The sequence below is a fragment of the Hetaerina americana genome, unplaced genomic scaffold (assembly GCF_022747635.1).
Source record: "Hetaerina americana unplaced genomic scaffold, ioHetAmer1.1.p SCAF_23, whole genome shotgun sequence".
Lineage (NCBI taxonomy): Eukaryota > Metazoa > Arthropoda > Insecta > Odonata > Calopterygidae > Hetaerina > Hetaerina americana.
In genome coordinates, this window is record NW_027286797.1 from 5,372,881 (window position 1) to 5,393,347 (window position 20,467).

The following is a 20,467-nucleotide window of genomic DNA, read 5'->3' on the forward strand; positions in this document are numbered from 1 at the left end:
AATACTTCACTTTTATAATTATGCTAAAATGCAAAGAATGCTGAATAAATCATTATTATAAACCAAATAGAGTCATACACGGTGTGATCGTTCAGAATAAAATGTACAAATCTGGAAAATGATTGTAAAATTCATTCATTATTTTGGACAAATCAATTTTACGTAAAATTTTACCTTCCTGAGTTTGATCGCATTAAACTACTATTGAATTTGACGTATTTACATTTTACTGTTTCTGCTTATTCAAAAAGAAACGGAAAGAATGCAATATCCCAAATATCTTTTCAATCCATCCCACTACTTATTTAATCTGAAACTGCAATGTTAACATACCGCGGACCATTAATGTTTTCATTAAAATCACCGCGATCAATCCGAATCGTTTGGTGCTTGATGAGATCCACTCGGAATCGCGTGGATCTCATCAAGCACCAAATCCAAAGGTTCGTGAAATTCATAAATTAGTGCACGGAGGTCCTGCGGGTTGCCAGTAAGGTCAATGGACCCGCAGGCATCGGGACTATGGGGTTATTTTTTGGCGCGCTTCCGCCATCTTTACGAAGAGCGCAATATCCCTTCGTAGCACATTGGTTAAGGTCATGGACCCTTCGGCTCGAGCTACAATGCACGTCTAACGATGTTGCATTTTGGGAAACTTATGGGGAACAAATTGTGGGAAACAAATCGTGGGGAACTCGGCTCCTGTGCACGATGCTCGAATTTTCATGAAATCGTCAAAAGAAATAGCGGGAAGCTGACAACATTTGAAGTCGGCTAAAGCAAAGTTTACTTACATTTTACTCATGTAGAAAACGAATTTGAAACAGAAATATGAAGAAATTTCAATAAAAATTAAAAAATAAAGTGTAAAATTGAGCAAAATAAATTCGCTCTGTAGTATTATTTACATCACTTAACTATGAAAGGGACAACATTTTGGCAATGCATGACAGCATATATGCAATAAGGAATTACGCGGATTAATAAGAGGAAAATTTGTCCCGTTAACGAAAGATAAGTTAAATAAAAGATAAATTGAATGCAGAAGAGCTAATGAATTTTTTCTAATGCACCCCTAAATATATTTATACTCTGCTGAGGGAATACGATATGGAATTAATTCATCCCAATGGTATTAAATCACTAAATAAACTAGCAAATAAGCAATCCGTGTAAATGACTGAGCAGCAGTATCATATGTATTCACATTTTCACTTGTCTTAAATTTTTGAATTATTTATTTAACGATTTTAATTCTTACAAGCAGTGGTATTAAATTTACTTTTCATTGAAAAATACGTACTCCTGAATTATCGGGGAGGTGACAGTGGAAGTCATATTTCTTACAAGAATTTGGTTACATAGTAAAAAAACCTTTTCCTCCCAAACCATTGCTAAATGGCAAAAGATTTCGTAAAATATCGATAGCTTATCATTACATTTTATAATTTAAGTGTTTTTTTCCTTTTGATCGGTTAATTGATTTGGGCTGACAAAAAAATCTGCAAGAAGATGAAGGTGGTACAAAAAGATTGAATATTATCGACCTTCTGATTTTATCTCACTGTGTCAAAAAACAAATACAATTAATCAGCAATAACACATGCCATAGAATAAATGGCAATCTCCAAAAAACTATGTGCTTCTACGGTATTCCATTTATGATATTTGTGATATGTACGTATTCATTATATTTTTTTACATTTTCATTTCCATACTCCAAACAGTGTAAAAAATACATTGACATTTCAATTCAAACCTATTATATGAATAAATACGGTCTTACTCTGAATATTTTAAGTAGGTGTTATAAATTTATTTGTTAATTTTTGGCAGGTTTAAACCACCCCCTACCAATAAATAGTTAAACAACGCTATTTAACTTTGTTGGATAGCGTGGGTAATAAAGATAATGCCTGGTTTACCGTATTCCTAATTATGTCCACCTTCTCGTCATATCATCAGCCAGAACTCTCCAACGTAATATCTGATAGCACTTGTATGAAGTCTCTTGAAGTCGTTTCAATGGTCATTTCCCATTCATTTAAGTTAAAAAATGGAAGAAATCGTGAATACTTCAAATTTTCTCTTTCCTTGTGTATTGAAATTACAATTGCAATATATGGTAGTATGCTATCATAGTAGTAGAGGCTATCTCCCTTTAGTTTCAGAAAGCCATTTTAATTTTTAGTATCTAATTAATCTGAAAAATATGAATTATTTAGATTACATAGTGATGTACCAATGTAGACAAAATTATCATTTTTATTAAGGTAGCTCAAACGTATTCAAATATGCAAAAGCTATATAATGCATATTATTCCAATTTTTAATTTAAAAAAATGCCATCTTGACCACACGAAGAGAAGGAAAAAAGATAATTTCAGACATGTACTCCAACATGAGCAAAGGTATGAGCAGAATTTATCCAAAGGTATGCCTGCAAAGGTATGCAAAGGTATGCCTGAATTTATTCCAGCCCTTGGGTTTTTTTTCCATAACAAATTAATCTAATAAGCCCAAGTATTCTCAATGATCAGATAAATTAGCCGATAAAACACAAATGAATGAATGCGTGCATTTGATGTGATGGTAAAGCACAAGTCGTATCAAGCCCTGAAGGATGCATACGTGAAGTGAAAAGAGAAAAGAAAGAAAGCTGCATCAAAGAATAAATGTCGTCGTAGAGAAATTAATAGCCATTTCAAATATGGACCAGTCACTGATTTTAAAGTTTCCACTGATAAACATAGTAAATTGTTATTTTTATGAAAATATTTTGTTCGCTAGTGCTCATTGGTATCAAAAGAATTTGAAAAGGAAATTACGTCTCGGTTCCATGAATTTAATTATTTCATATGATTTGTAAAAATTTATAAATTAAAAAGTCTATTGTTAGGAGTAGATTTGGGATGGACACAAACTATTCACTTATTTGGCCTCGCCTGACACGGCGACACATGACGCACCCACTACAGAGAACTCTTCCTCACTTCCGCATGCGATCGATTACCCTTGATTCCGACTAACATCCCCATCATTTCCCCGCCCTCAGTTTGCTTGACTTGCCCCCCCCCCTATCGTTGTGTTCAGCATTTCAATGCCGATTTAAATACAACAAATCTAGCTTTCCTGCCTTCTATGGATTTCTCCCGACAACTAGAACTACCTCGTACTCCTAAGTGTGATTTCGTATCCGCCCGTTTCTGCTTTGCCTTCCTCTCCACATCTATTATTCAAACTTCCATGTCCTCAAAATCTATGCGTGTCATCTTGCTTCAGCAACAAGAGTTTCTGAACAACTAAAGTTTCTGAACCGTATGAAACCACGCTACATTACAAAATGTTCACTATACTATTATAAATTTTCTTACTTTAAGTCCCTGCCTCGCTTTATTGTGAGCGCTTCTTTGTCTAACGCAACTCTTCCATCTATGTTCGTCCCTACAACATTGACCGTCTTCATCCAAGAAATTTTCAAGAAACGTAAACTGCTTCACCTGCTATGGTAAATGACATCCTATTGTTATACTTAATTCAGCTTTTCTCTTTCTCGGAAACCTCAGAACCCCCGCGTTCCCGCCACTTCCGCCCTTCCGCGTTTCCTCTCGCGTTTCCGCCACTACTGCGATGTCATCTGCAGACCGGAGCATGTTGATTTCTTCTCCATTCACCTTGACTCCTTTGATACCCAATTCTTGTTTCTTTTTTACGTTGAAAATTGCTGGCGAGAGGTTGCATCCTTGTCTTACTCCTTTGCTTAATTTAGCTTCTATTTTTCTCCCATTTTTCGTTTGCATCGTTGTAACCTCATTCTTGTAGGGGATATGGATAATTCTTCTGTCGTTGTAGTCCAATCCAATCGCCTCAAGTATCTTGAACATCTTGTTCCATTCGACGTCGTCGAAGGCCTTCTCCAAGTCCACGAATGCCACACACGATATAATGGCTTATTCACGTGCCTCAATTTGGCAGCCACTGTTCTCAAGCTGAGAATTGCTTCTCTTGCTTCTCGATATTTCCTGAATGTCTACTCCCAGCCAATCCATCTCCACCTTCTGGGTCATCTCCAACTCCGGGACATTTTACCGGGAGGAAAGGCATCATGCCATATTTGAATGCAAGATAGCATATTCTAGGGAGAATAATATGGTGGTTTCCCGGCGCCTACCACATCGCAGTACTGCGGCCGATACCGTTCACTCTCGCCCGCAGCTGCCGCAGCGAATGCCTAACCGACCAACGCGGCCTGCGCCGCCTCACTCGCCTAAGTGCCTAATGGTGAAACTGCTGCCTTTCTCCATGGGTTTAGGGATATTTTTCTCGTTGCCTCGTTGCGAAAAACCATTTTTTCTAAACTGAATAAATTTTCGCCGGTCACGAGAATCGAACCAGTGACCTTCGACTCCGCAGACATCTAGTTATAGTAGCACATAAACTGCAAAACAAGATCACTAAAATTTACAAAAAATATGACTCAGCATGGCACCCAAACATTTCGCATAGGTGATTGTAATACTACTACACAAAGAGAGACTCTTTTAACGATGACCATTTAATTACGGCTTCACCATGAGAGTAAGAATACATAATGGACGGGAGAAGAGAGTGTAGTCCCCGTGCGCTCTCAAAAGAGGTAGGTAGGTGCTGGGCCGCCGACTTGCGGGAAGAGTTTCCTCAAGATATGCAGATCCGCAACACTCACGTGGCGTGTGTGCACTATAAGAATCAGGAGCTAGTATACATCTGCACACAGATTTCAGAAAACTCACACTGCGTGGTGCATATACAGTAGGATATTTACGGCAATTGCGATTAGAATGCTATCGATGACATGAGTCCATTCATTAATGTGCACAGTGTGATATTTGCCTGACTTGTGTTAGAAGACTCCTATCAAAGCGTGATTTATAATTGATCGATTAAGGTGCGGATAACTCTCCTATCCCTTCCAATCTACTCCTACTTTCTACAATACAAGTACAACCATTAATTCTACCCAATTTAATGAAGCATTCGATCGAATGCTTTTTCGAAATATATGACGCAAGCAAACACATCCTCATTGTACTCTGTTCCTCTAAAGCGAAATAAACTGAGGAATTCCGGAAGCACAACCAATGTAAAGGTAATTTCGTCTCACGATGGAGGAATTTCACTCAATATTTCGGCTTCCACAGGTCTTCGACGGTGCATGAAACCGTGCCCCTGTTCCATCTAGATACATGTTTCTGGAGGCGCACAGCTAGACCTCTATGGCACGCGCCGGTGAATCACTGAGTTCCGGCAGTATTCTGTTAGTATTTCGAAGCAGAAAATTGGGAGCCAAAATGACCGAGTACATTGGTGACACTATGCTGAAAACTTCCATCAGTGCAGAGCACGCTAAGAGAAGAGTTTGTAGTTTTTCTGCGGGAATTTTTATTGAAGATCATTCATGCCGCGAAACATGGGATCCTAGTATTTCTTTTGAGTGGGTAGATTGAGGGATTCTTCCCTAGGGTGTCAGATGATTGATGGACACTCCCCACGATTCAAGATGAGTTCCAGTTCCTCCTTTAAATGTTACCGTCTCCGCTGTAAACTATGCGGCGCGCCACTCGTCATGGAATCTCTTAGTGTTGCCTCCATTTAAAATATTTTTCATAAATCGTACTTGAAAATATAACGTTTTGGATTTTCCTCGGTCAATATTTCCATTATTGGGAGCACTTTATCTCTCATTTGCATCGCTATAGATACCGTTCTTCAATGAAGAGTAGGCCGCCAAGCTTCAGCAAACGGAAGCCATTGTCCAAGTTGGGAATGGTGTTGCCTGAATGCAAACTTCTAATGCCCTACTATTTACTCTTTTCCCAAGAAGATATCCACATTTCATGTATTTTTCATGAACTATTCCTTTAACATAAGATATTTGAGAAACAAGTGATATTACTTGCCATATTTGTTCCATCACATTAACATGTATGATAATCACTAATCGCATAGCAATGCCTTCGAATAAGAGATACGAATTGCAGTTGAACCACGGATCAGGTCGTGCCCTATCAACAATTATTTGTCAAATGCACGCCGAAGAAGTGCATGAATAAATATGAAAGGGCACAAGTTACTTCTCATGAGTGTCATTTCAAGCTAAGTTCTTAAGACTTTCTACCATCTAAATACCATCGCTCGACGGCGAAAATTTAGGATTGGGGTATTTTGAACCTCGGCCATTAACTTATTCCTGCTTCTAATTTAATTATAAATAAAAACCGTCTGGGGTCACATCCGATAAAAAGGAAATTACCAAAAGCTTTCATTTAAACTGGTTGGAGCACGATCGGGCAATAAAGGAAATGAATCGTCGAAGAAATACGTAGAGTGGAAGAATCCCTTTACTCTCATGGGACTAGTGAGAGCAGCAGAAATGAAGGGAAGCTTCCGGGTGGGAAGAGAGAGTGGACTGACTCATGGTGGACCCAAGACCCCCAAATTTGCCCCAAACGGAGAGCAGTGAGCCTCAAGACAAGAGCCAAGAGTTCGAGCAGGGCTTTTGTTTATTTATAAAGTTTTGGTCTTTCGCGTTTACTCTAAAAACACAGCGAGTGAATCACAGACTGGTGGTCTGTATACGTGCTAATTTAAGGCAAACAATTTGACGGGGAAAGAATAAAAGTTACCTAGCCCTTACATTCTGTGTAAACCAGCACTGGCAGAAGAGTGGGGAATATTTATTTTTTTATTATCGACTTAATTGGGCGAGGTTGGGACTAATAGTCCCTTCTTCCACCTAACCCTACATTACAGACATTTGACGACAATCACATACAACCAAGCCCTAGATGGAGGGATATCCACCTAGATGGGAATCGAACCCACGACCTCTGGGTTGGTAGGCGAGGACGTTACCCCGCCGCCACCGAGGCCGGGAATACGACTTGTCACGTAAATATAATGTCCCCTCGATTCTCATTTGGATGGCTTAATCCTTGACGAATACATAAAAACTCTGTGTGTGTCTGATTCTCTCCCACTACGTGGTCACGATAATTTACGCAAATAATTTGCGCTGGCAGACTGGTTGGATCCCGATTTAATCAGCTTCGCTCTGTTTTTCTCTTTGAGGTTCATTCCACCCTATGAAACCACTCACGAAATATTTCGATGATTGATTTGTTCGACCAGAGTGATGAAATAATTCTTTCCCGCAAATGTGATATCTATTAATTAACGAAACGATCACAAATAGCAGTAACAATACAGCAATATTACAATTCTCATTGCCTATTTTGAGTTCGTTCTCCATCCTATTTTAATGTTGCTCAGGCTGACTGAATCCCGACTCGTTTAGCTTCATCCCTAATTCCTTCCTAATTATGTGTTCACATTATTCTTTATTATTCTCTCATGTTTACTTTTCTTTTCTTCTTTGGTATGCTCCCATTTTTTTCTATTGTACCCGTCTCCCTGCCCTCACACAGAATTTTCTCTACAGCCCTCTGGAACCCCTTTCATTTCGCCCCGGTTATTGCTTCTGCATTCAATTTCCTCAACCGCCTCCCTCGCTTTATCCTCTTGAATCGGAATACATTTTACTAAAACCAAAATTTGACATGAAACCACCACGGTTCACTACATGAGCCCAACTGATATTATTCTGAATTCGCGGGCATTTTCCATTTTCACCTGGGCCTTGAGTCGTTTTTAAATCATGTGTTTGTGTTGATAAAACCCTGTCTTTTGCAGAATCCTATTGCTCAATGCATGTTCCTTGTTTCTTTTCTTCAGCTTTTACTCAGACTAATAATATTCTACCAGTCGCCCAGGATAGGATAAGATAAAATGTATATTTGCTCGTACATTTTTATCCTCGGCAAGTGCCAAAAGCGAGCGCTGCTCAGACCACCTCTGGCTCTTTTTTAGCATTTGGTTGAACGGGTTTTTTTTTTGGTCTGGAGGTATGGGTGTTGTGGAACAACATAAACACGTACTATGCACACGCAAGATAACCTGCTTCATTAAAATGGAAGTGTTGTTTTTGAATAACTTTGCATGTAATAGTTTGAGTTTAGCTGTACTGTCGTATGCTGTGAAGTAATCCTGGTGAAGTACAGTTGAATTATGAGATGAATGGAAACATTCTACAGTGAAACTCCATTTTCATTTTCAATTTCGAAACGAAATTAAAAAATATATTGGCGTCCATGAGGGAACGTGCCGGTTTTAAAATTGCAATCATCATTGATAAACTTTAGAAAGCAGATCGGCCGGAAAACAATTGGACCACGAAGTGGTATTCTAAAGAGCTCAGCACTTCGGCAGCACCGTTCACCGAAAGCAGGTTAATTTAGCCCTGACTATGTGAATCTTAATTGATATTTACTCTCTGTCTTCTTTCATTCTATTTAAAATGTCCGTTCTCTTCCTTCCACTCCTGCACCTACCTAGCATACTCCTTTTCATCACGGATTTCAGCATCCTTTTGTTTCTTTATTTATCCCCCATAGCTTTTCCTGCCTTATTTGAATATCTCCCAATCACATCTTCTCTTCCTTTATCATTTCCGACTCTTCACATTTGCCTTCCTCTCTACATACATATAATATTTTTTCCTCACTCTCCATGCCTAAATCTTAAAAGCCTTCAGTCTATTTCAATTTCCTCTCCACAAAGATCAGGTTTCGGCTCCACACAACGCTATACGTTCACGTGCATCCGCGTCAAAATACTCACATATCATTTTTTTCACGTCTCCTTTGGTGTATCCGATCTCGTAAGAATGTTCAACTTTTGAGTACCACCAGCAACCAAGGCTATCTGCAGGGATGGGGCTCCTCGGCTTCATTTAGAAGCAAAAAGTATTTCAGAGGTCCAGCAAAGGGGGCAATCTCGTTTCCTTGACTCACTTTTCTCGAGAAGGCAGGAGCGAGTGGGTTAGAGGCGGGGGATGGGGGGGTTGGTGCGTAATCAGTGAGAGGGTGAGGTGAGTGGCACTCCTCGAGCCGCGGCACGTTTAAGGTGATGATGGGCCCACCGCCGCTTTGCCGCCGGGCGAGAGCCCGGCGATGCATCGTCGCGGGCGATGAACGCGAGGGAGCGCGGGGGGAAGGAGAAGTAGTGTGTGGGGAGGAGGGGATGGCATCTGGTCGGGCAGACGAACAGTCTGCCGCTCCGATAAGATAGTCTTCATGCCGGGCGAGGTGACCAAGGAGCAGACACCTCAGGAGGGTTCCGTACCGGGCATCGCTCTCGCCTCGTCTTCATAGCTATAGCACTGGCGCCCTACCACCAGTGGAATGGTTAACCCACATTATGACGTGTTCCACATTAGTTGTTGTCGTGACAATGAAAATAAATTGACGAGTTGTGTAACAGCTTTCTGCGTATCCCAAAAATTACTTATCTAAAAAAAGACGATGCGTGATAAAATACGATTGAGGACTAGTAAACGGCTACGAATGAATCAAAAGTAAGGTTGTAATTTTGATTTTATTGTGGTAGATCGTCACACTACGTACTAGGAATGTATTTACTTGGTTGGTTTTCTAATAGAACGTGTCGAACTAATTTTTGTTGTTGTGTAAATTATCACCATGAAAAATGCAGTAAGTGCTGTTGTACTTGTAGGGACAAAAAATACTCAGTTTCAGGTTTTCAGACTGAAATTCGTTGTACTTTGAGCAAATTTTATTAATTAGACTGGAAATAGAGAAGAAAAATACATTTAATAAAACTATCTCTAGCAAAACGGATTTCAATTCCACACTGCAGATGGCTTTATTTAAAAACTAAAGATATGAGTAAAAGTAATGTATTTTCAATAAAACGAACAAATTATCACAAAATGTAAAATTTATGAAAAATAATTGCTCGTGGCTGACCCAAGGGTACAAGTTTCTCATCCAAAACTAACAACATATTTTGTGAGCCATGAGTAGAGTAGTTTGGAAAATTAGCTTTCAATTTGTTTGTTCATTCACTGGTTTACATGTTGAATGAGGTGCCTACTGGATCTATTCTATTTTTTTTAATTCCTTAGAATGGTGTGAAAGTAGCAGTAAGTTTTAGCATTAACTCTCATCCCATTTTTGCCTTATTTAAATATTTATATTTTCTGCCAACTTAGATGTTGCCTAAAATATATATTTTATTCCTCCCCAACTATCATTTTTCCAGCATTTTCTCATCATTTATTTCAGCATTCCCTGCACTCTGATATCTCTCAAGGCATTTTTACACCAGGTTCAGGTATTTTCAACTGTGAAATGGACATAGATAATTTTTACTCCAACTGTGTCTGATGAAAAATTAAGTAATCATTCAATTCTTGCGAAAAATATTTGCATTAAGAGAGTATGATTTGCCGTGTTGCTTCCCTAAGTTTCTCTCCACTGCCATGTGCATGGGCACCACTAGTGGAAAGGAATTTTCTATTTTTCATCTGCAATGAGTGAACTAAAACTATGCATGTTAACTGCATATCCCTTCATGAACATCTCAATGAATTTTTAGATTATTATTACCTTTTTTGTTGGTAATCTACCAGTTAAGAAGGTTTTGGATGGACACAGACGCTAACGATTTGTGAAACAGCATTTATTTTTCTCTCCTAATAAAAAAATTAAAATTGGATGCTGCAGTAAGTCCTAGTTCATTTTTGTTTCCTTCCTTCCTCCCTTCATCCCATTCAACATCCCCATCCTAGTTCTACCCCTTTCTCGTTTGTCAAACATTATTCCCTCTATCACAGTCTTCAATATCCCTCTGCCAAGCAAGATCCTCTCAATCCATTTTTCTTGCCTCCTATTGATTTCTCCCAGCAAGGAAGAACTCGTTAGGAGGCAACAATATTTCTCTCTTTTCACCCACCACTCCTAAAACTTACTCATTTGTTTCCTTTCCGTCCACTTCACCTTCTCCATCTTTCTCCACACCCACATTTCAAAAGCCTCCAAACTATGCCTATCATCCTGCTTCAATTACCATGTTTCCCTGCCATGTATAACCATGCTCCATATGTTTTGAGGCTTTGCCTTATATCTTCCTCAACATCCCTGGCATCAATTCCTTCCCCTTGGGAAAGCTTTTTTGCCTGATGCCATTCTCCATCTTATGTCTTCACTACTTTCACCCTTTGGTCCTGGATGATACAGAGAACTTCCACCAGATCTAGTGCATGAATTCCATCTTAACTTAGCCTTTCTCTTTCTTGAAAACCACATAACCTTTGATTTTTTTACTTTTATTCTTATCTCATACCTATTGCTTTGATTTTCAAATGCCCTTAGGAATGCTTGAAATCCCTTTGCTGGCTGACAAATTAGAACTTGGTCATTGGCAAACCTAACTAATTTTATGAATTCCCCACCGGTTTCATTCCTATCTTCAGTTCTCACAATACCTATTTAACCACTTCCTCCACATTTGCGGTGAACAGCATTGGTGATGATGGAAATAATGCCTTACTCTTCCTAAGACAGCCATTCCTACTCTCAATTCACCCCTCACACCTGAGCAGTATGAGACATGTAGGTTGTGAATAAGTCTCCTATCCCCCCAATCTACTCCTACTTAAATAACCAATAGTGACCACATTACTTCCATGTATTCCCCACCTTTGATAGCTTGTTGAAGATTTTCCTTTATTATATCCTAACATTGCTTTCCCCTTTCTCTATACCCAACAAAATTAACCCTTCATTTGTTAACTTTTCAAATCCTCACATTGTCTTCAACCATGCTTCTTTCATTCTGTTAGCTTCCTGCCTCAAATTATTATGTAACTCTTTAAACTTCCTTCAATGAAACTGTGTATTTACATTCATCTGTTTCCTTCTCTAGCCTATCCTACTAATCATCTCATCCATAATTCATGGTTTCCTTGTCCTTTATCTATTTACTTTTCCTATAGTTTCATTTGCAGCTTTCAATATCCCTTTAATGATATCCATTTATCCTCTGTTGGACCCAGCTCCCATTCCTAACCCATGGTTTTCTCTAAAATCTGTTAATACTCCTTTCTTGCCATCCCTATACAATTCTCTGAGCTGTCTTCCATTTTATGTTTTAGATCTGGATACATTGGGGTGATATTGATATTACAATTGCCCTGCCAACCCTCTGGTTGACCAAAATAAAATGAAAAATGATAGACAGAAATGGAACTTTCCATGTATTTGTATACATTAAACAAAGATGTCCAGTCAGCTATAATAGATACGGGACTCTAACAAGCTCGTTTGAACAGTAAATCAAAATAGTTCAAGGTGCATACTATTCAAAAGTACTTTTTCCTCTCTCCAGACCATTTTACATCTGGTGGAAACTAAGGAACCTGGGTCTTGTAAAGCAGCAAGATACTTGAGTTAATGCTAATATTTCCTTTAGTTAATTAAACAAAGACTTTTCACTTTCCTCAACCTTGAGTAGTTTTAAATATCTGGATCTAGCATCTATTGATCTCATTACATTAGCATTATTGATCTGACCTATAATGATCTTTGTCAGTTCACCTTAAATTTGAGAGGATTGTATATGAGTTTTGTGGCGGTTCATTTGTTTGTGTAATTCAGGGGTGTGCCGTGAGGTGTCACCCTAGGCATGACCCACAGGCAGGACATCGGTCCTTTGATTACCACCATGGCAACGGATGTCGTGGTGGTAACCAATGGACCGATGTCCTGCCGGTGGTTCTCATGGGTCTGAGGTCCACATTTAAAGGAGATATTCAGGCAACGCCTGTAGAGGTCATTTATGGCCAAAAACGTCGGCTTCCAGGAGAATTCTTTTCCCCTCCCACCAGTGCCATTACTGCTACTGCAGATTATGTCACCACCCTGTGGCAGGGCCTTCACCAACTCCAGCCACAGACAGTCTCTCGACACGGAGCACGCAACATTTTCATGTTTAAAGATCTGGAAACTGTTTCCCATGTATTTTTGAGAAATGATAGGCTCCATCCATCATTGGCCATTTCCAGTGATCCAGCGTGGTACCAAGACATTTAAACTGAAAATCCAGGGTAGAGAGGTATCTGTGGCGATTGACCGTGTCAAACCAGCATATGTTGTTAATGATGATGTTTCTTGTGCCCAGTTTGATGGAACTCCATAGTTAGTGCCACATTGCCCTGCTGCTCCCATACCTATGGCGATCAATCCTACCGTTCCTCAGCAGCCTCCCATATTACCAAAACCTAGACAACCTAGAAGAGTGCATTTTCCCAAGCATTTAGCTGACTTTGTGACTTAGGGACGTTTCAATTTTTTTTTCCTCTCCTATATGTTATCTGATTTTCCTTTGTATTTGCTACTGTGTTATTGTATGACAGTATTTCTTTTTTTGTGTGGTATTATGTACCTGGCATTTGTTAAATAATTTTTGTTTCTTTTTTTGTGTGTGTTTTACGATCACTTTGTGAAGTGCCAATTACAATTTCTCTCTCTTTGCAAGAGTATGCTCTGCATCTGCCAAGGGGGATGATGTGGTGGTTCATTTGTTTGTGTGATTCAGGGGTGTGTCACGAGGTGTCACCCTAGGCACGACCCACCAGGAGGCATCTTGACCCACACGGAACCAGTCACGTCTCAACCCCAACCAAGCGTTCATCCCTCTTGTGCACGTTGCGCCCATGGCATAAATCTTACCGCATTGGCCTTGGTCTGTTATCCACAGCACTTAGAATAAATCTGCTGTTTATTCAAATGCTTTAAATGTGATTTATTAGTATTTCCTATCACCGCCCGCGCTAATATAATTTCCAGCACTCCCACAAGTTTCTTGGCTATAAAAAGAAACCTCAACTTCCGATTTTACCAGTAGTAATTGAAATAATGGCCTTGGTTTTCTATCTTATGGGAAACTTAGTCTAGTACACCCAACAAAAAACATCAGAAATGTATCAAAAAGCAAACAATGAAGTAGCTCTAGGCAGGAGCAGGAAGTGTTTGGCAGTGTTAGGAACGGGTTGCTAACTCTGCTAAGTCCATTGGAAACTCAGTGTGATAGGGATGGGATGAGAATAAATGTATGTCAAACAAGGGACATTCAGTTTCTGTATAATGGAAAAGCTAGATTAAATGTTCAATTATGAGTTTAAAAACTTGGTTGTTAAAAAAGGGTAGTCAAAAATGTCATATGGAGCATAGTTTTGCATGGCGCGGAAATATGACCATTGAAACAGGATGATAGGTGTATATTTGAGGCTTTTGAAATATAGGTGTTGAAAGGATGGAGAAGGTGAAGTGAACAGAAAGGAAAAATGAATGAGGTAGTGCAAGGCATGTTGGGAGAGGGAGGGGATCATTGGGAGAAATACAAAGGAGGCAGGAAAGAAAAATACAGATTGCTTTGATTGGTGATGGGATGTTGAAAGACTGAAGATTGTTAGGCAGCAAGGAAGGGGTGGGAATAGGATAGGAATGCTGCATGGAATTAAGGGAGGAATGGAGTATGCGGAATTGAATAATGGTTTATTGCCCTGTCAGAAAACAGGTTGTGTTTTGTTAGAAAAGGCAAAGAAATGTATTGCTGTACTATTATGTAGTTTGAGTTCATCCAAAATCTAACTTTCCAGGCAGAATATCAATAATAATAACCTCACCTCTGGTCAATATCAATGGTATGTTACTTGATTAAATGAAGAATACAATGTATCTTTCCACTGTCCTTTATTCACGTAAGAAGGAAGTCCCCCTTTTTGTCAAAGATAGATCCGACAAACCCCCCACCTCACTGGAAACCAGCCAATCACCTTTCCTGACGCTTAACACCTATCTCCCTCCTCCCCATCAGCGCCAATTGCAACCCCACTTTCTTTCCCCTCCTTCTCCCCCCTCTCTCACCAACCCCTCCTCTCCCTCATGAATGGTATATAAATGGACTGCGACTTGATTAATTTGTACCTGATGATGACGCTTGAGCGTTTAAACTAGTTGTACGTGAATAAAGGACCGTGGAAAGATACATTGTATTCTTCATTTAATGAACATGAATTTCCACAAAGTTGAACCGGGAACAATTGAATATTTGGTATGTTACTTCTTGAAATGTCTTGAAAAAATAGTTTATTGTCATACTACTGAATACATTCACCTTCACATCCCTATATCACTCAGAATGAAAAAAGAGATCTAGCATGCAGACTGCTCTCCCCTCGGCTACAGATGATGTAAGATTTGCAGCTAACAAATGAATGATCCCTTCCCTAACCCTCCTCAACCTAAAAGATTCATTTGGTCTTGTAACTCATGCTTTGATTTTGGAAAAATTGAATTCTCTAAAATTTTCCTCTAGGGTTGTAAAACATTTTACTGGATGCAAACCAGCTGGTAAAAGACCTACCTAACAGAAAATATTTCATGATCTTGTAGTTAGTGTTATCCTGTAGGGTTCCTGAGCTTCTATTCTGCAAGAAATTTCTAAGTACTGTGAATAAATGTTTAACACAGATGATCTGCAAATTTTTGCCCACTGTAAGGTCAATGAAATTGTAAAAAACTGCAGTTAAAATTAAATCTGATTTTGAAAGGTAATAGCAAATAATTTTACTATCAGCCAACCAAATACCAAAGCCATTATAATGGGTAGCTCTCATATGAAAAGCTGCCTTGATTTTCTGTACTGCTCATGTGCGCAACAATATTTATAATTGGAGGAGTCTTTCATTTTGTCTCTACCAACAGTAATTTCTCCTGGATAGATTAACAGTACAGTTATATAATGGATTATAATCATATTTATGACTCAAATAGACTTGAATATATATGAATACACTAAATATATAATATTATAATAAATGGCAATAAATAATTAATTGAGACAAGATTTTACATAGTAGAAATACTAATAGTTTCTTATATATGATGAAAGAAGCAGAAAAAAGAATGAAACATATGCACCAACCTGGATATTCAAATGGTGAACAGATTGGCTAATAGAAAAGTAGCAACAGTATGATAATAAAGATGAAGAGTGCTACAAAAATTTAATAAATATTATGATAAATACATTTACTTTATATATAAGTTGAAATGTATATGAGTAATTTAAAAAAACATGACCATATACTATTCTTTATTTCACAGCCACATTACCTATGAATTAGACATCTGAAGCAATGCCCCAATTGTGCAGTAAACTTAAATCCTCCATAAAAAGGCTGTTAGAGCAATGTTTTCTCCTCACAAACAAAGTATGCAACATCAATGTACATAGTCTCATCAAGGAAACCTTATCTTAATTTTTATCAGAAATGATATCAAAGGAAATCTATGAAATATTCTCCTAATTGTAAAGTACATTTGTACATTACCAGGGAGAAAGACTATTGATGCAGTCTATCACTGGCACAGCAAGTATCTCTACGAAGCAAGTACTCTATCACAACAGTGTGGGTATAAAATGTTAACACGTTGTCACCTGAAGGCTAGTACAGTCTCTGTAGAAATAGTCAGTAAAGTTTAGTGCTCATGCCTTACAACTAAAGCCATATGCTTGGTAGAATAATTTTGGGAGCTCAGTGTCAAGTTTTTTAAAAATTTGGTGCTACATTCTCTACACCTCACTAAATGCATATCGGCTACCTTTGGATAATTTTAACATTGCTTTGATGAATATATACATTATTATAATTGCATAAAAAATATTCAACCACACTAGGAGTGTCTTAGTTCACTGTCTAAATTTAGCTGCTTGATTGATTACATTGCATTGATTAATTTATAGTTCATGTCAAAGGTATTTTCCAGGGTCAAATAGCGATGAATTTTGTGTACGTTGATTGTCGTTTGATATGGTGAGCAAGGTTTCAATTTGTCTAATGAGCAAGGATTCAATTTGTCAATGGTCATGAAATTCATAAAACTGATAGTACATAGAATATAGAGGGATATATTGAATAATTATTCAATATGTTTATTGAATCAAGGTTTCCGTGGGAATCTATCAAAATTTTTTTCTCTTACAGCTGCAGCTCAGGCAGAAAGTGAAGGGCTAACTCAAAGACCCCTGCCTCTAATTGAAGAAGAAGCAGCAGTGGCATCCCAAGGGAAGCTCTTCCCCTTTCACTTCCACAATATATTTTATGATGGCTTCTATGCTCCATATATCCGGAACCCTGACTACCTCCTCATTGTTGATGCAAGGGAGGAAGAGGAGGCATATGAGATGAGCCATGTGGTCACTGCACAATGGCATGGGCGAATGGCACATTTCAAAGCAATGAATGAAGCTAAGGAAGATAAGGATAAACTCACTCGCTATTGCCATGTGGTTCTTTATGATGCAGATGGGAGTGGTATCAATGTGGAGGACTCCTCGGTAGGGCGTATTGCCAAAATCCTTCGTGAGCTACATGTCGAACCATTGTTCTTGGATGGTGGCCTACAGGCTCTCACTAAATCCTGTCCTTACCTTGTCATTACACCGCCTGAAGGATCACATATCCCTCTGGTGGGATCTCGTCTTGCAATGTCATGGTTTCCATCTATTGTGCTGGATGGGCAACTCTTTTTGGGGAGGAGGGAACAGGCAGCTGATCCAGCAGTTTTAGTAGGTTAGTAGCATTAGACATATAAATGATTATGCTGCACTTCATGGGATCTGGTCACTTCACATTTGTTAAAGCCAATTAAATCTCAATCAAAATATCTGCTTCTGTGCACCAAGTGGGATTCAAACTGACCTTTGATTTGATGGTAAACTTACCTGACTAACCCTTAATCTCAGATGGCAAGTACTCTAATGAAAGCAGATAATTCAGTTTGAAAAATAGAAATTTATTTCAGGCCATCAAAATTACCCTTCAGATTTCACAATGCAATCAGGGTCTAATATGCTCGCAATTAAATATTGTATTGGTGAATTTAGATATTTTCAAAGGTTTTAGAATAATATCATTAAAGATATTGTACACTTTAAGAATGGAATGAATACAGTGATTTACAAATCCCCTCTTTAGTGAGTTCAATTCTGGATTGTCCAATCATTCCAGCTCCCGAGTATTCCCTTCCACCTCCTAATCCTAAACCAACCCTCCTCTTACCTTCCCACAGAGAACCTCCTTATTCACTTGACAGAGTAGCATGCTCTGCAATATGTAAAAATATATTTGATAAGTGATTTGATCAGTTTGCAATTCATTCAGTGGTGCAAAGCACAGTAATAACAATGAGAACAGAACAAGGTCCACAAATACCAAACTAGTTAGCCAGATCAACACTGGGGTTGATCGTTGAAACCCCTAATCAAAGATGTATACGTTTGCAAATTTAAACTTCTAGCTCTAGATAAACACTCAAATATTATTACTTTACTGTAAAACTCTATTTTTACACATTATTATTTTACATTTGCGAAATGATTATTTTTTAAAGGTATCATTCAAGAGTCAGAAAATAAACATACAATATCTAAAATCGGTAAGGAAATCCATAACTTTAAGACACTGGATTTTGTTAATTCTATGAGTATTTCTATGTATTTATTTGTACTCTAAATGCATTTTTTTAAGGTGTTGTTTTTTATTTCATGGATCATAAATTAATTGGAGCTCACAGCTTTTATGTGAAGGGTATTAAGTTTATTTAAATAATTAGGTGCATACATCACCTCTATCAGAGTTATTGCCTGTGACTCTATACCATATGACTTACAAACCACCAGTCAATAATGCTTCCCTACACAGGACTTACATGGCACCATTGGCACTTACTGCATGATTTATATTCCATTACTTCATTTACTTTCTGATTAATATGAAATATGCTAACAAGGGATGTTAAGTCACAATACATAAATTGAGTTAAATAAAAGATGAATGGAACCTTTGAGCACCACATATCATACTATGAAAGACAAGATTCATTTAATAATAACGGAATCATTTAGAAGAACTAATTCCATATTTTATATGATATTATCATCAATAATTAGACCATTTTTCATATTTCAGTATCTTTGAATTTTTCTCATTTGAATTATTCCTTTAAAATTTCTGACAACATTTTTTAAATTTAGGTCTTCAGGTGACACACATTGTGTGTGTAGCAGACAGCAGTACTGCAGTTCCAGCTCCTCTCTCTCCAAATTTGAACTATTTAGTTGTTCCATTGCCTCCAGATGTTACAGAGGATACTAAAAGTGACAGCAGTAATACCATTGAGATTTCAAATGAGATATCTGGCCAGAAGGGTTTGAAAAAAAGTGATGGAAAGTTGGTGAAGACATCTAAGCATCAAAATCAGCAGCAAGAGAAGAGGACCGACTTCAATATTGTTGACCTTGGTTCTCAGTTACCAACTTTGGCTGCTTTTGTGCAAGATGCGTTGAAAGGTAGTGGTGAAGATGTGGTTCATGGTCGAGTTTTGATATCTGGTGAACAAGGTGTTAACAGGAGTGCTGCATTGGTAATGGCATTCTTGATGAAAGATCGTGCATGTACACTAGAAGATGCTTATTATTATGTCAGGAGATGTCGCCCAGCGGTGCAATTAAGTGAGACGTTACTTAAAAGTCTTGCTCATCTTGAGGGAAATATTTTTGGTCGAGGTGTAACTAATATTGAGGACCTTGGCTATTAATATCATAATGAACAAAGCAATGGCTCAGTTAATGACCAAAAAGAATGAAGTTAACCATTGAAGCATTTCTAGTATAGCTCTAATCAAAATAAAATCAATCATTACAGGTGAAATTATAATTATTGGAATATAAATCACATGATTTCATTAACCAATGAAATTAAATGCAAGCTAATATAGATTCATATATTTTTGCATTAGAGAAAAACTGTGATCAAATTTTTTGAAAGTTTAGTATGTCTAAGGCTCAAAATAGTCACTGCTCTAAAACACACTAGTAAAAGAGAAAATATTGATGTAGGAAATTATTTCATTCTATAGGGTCTTAGAGTACAGAGTATTTCCAAATTGAAGAAATAGAATACATTTTATACCAGAGGAAAATTTCAACACTGCCTTCTTTCATCATATTTATAATTATATTAATTTTTTAACTAAAAAGTGCTAACATTTAGTATTCTTCCTAGCTTTGACTGGATGGGATTAAGATTTTCCAGAAAATTGCATATTTTTCTGAGAATTCAAATGCTTTTTTGTGAGAAATACTACCATGAAAAGAAAATAATCAAATATACAGGTGTGTATAGTTGTTTACACAAATTCCATTTGACAGCATATTGCAGAGTCCATGCAAGATGGTTAATGGAAAAATTGGCAAACAGTAAAATACCATTATGAATATATATACAATCACTACAGGTGTTACCACACATAATGTATTTTTGATGCATACTTTGCATATAATGTGAATTTTCATGTAATACATTTTGTAATAACCCACCATCAAACGCGATTTTCCCTTAAATAATCTTTCAATCTCTTTTACATTAACTGCAAGTGACAAATAAGCCCCTTGGATGCTTAGATATCCCTGAGAATGCTAGAAAATGGGTCGTAAATCT

The 20,467-nt window shown here is 37.9% G+C and overlaps 1 protein-coding gene across 1 annotated transcript in view; it reads left to right on the forward strand.

Moving 5' to 3' along the window:
• The window catches only part of LOC139689383 (serine/threonine/tyrosine-interacting-like protein 1), a 29,406-nt gene extending 9,671 nt beyond the window's left edge, over nucleotides 1-19,735 (forward strand). The window contains exons 2-3 of the mRNA XM_071586468.1: nucleotides 16,952-17,539; nucleotides 19,003-19,735. Coding sequence (XP_071442569.1) covers nucleotides 16,952-17,539; nucleotides 19,003-19,565 — 1,151 coding nt within the window. The 3' untranslated portion in view covers nucleotides 19,566-19,735. The remainder of the gene's footprint in view (nucleotides 1-16,951; nucleotides 17,540-19,002) is intronic.
• Nucleotides 19,736-20,467: the final 732 nt, after the last annotated feature.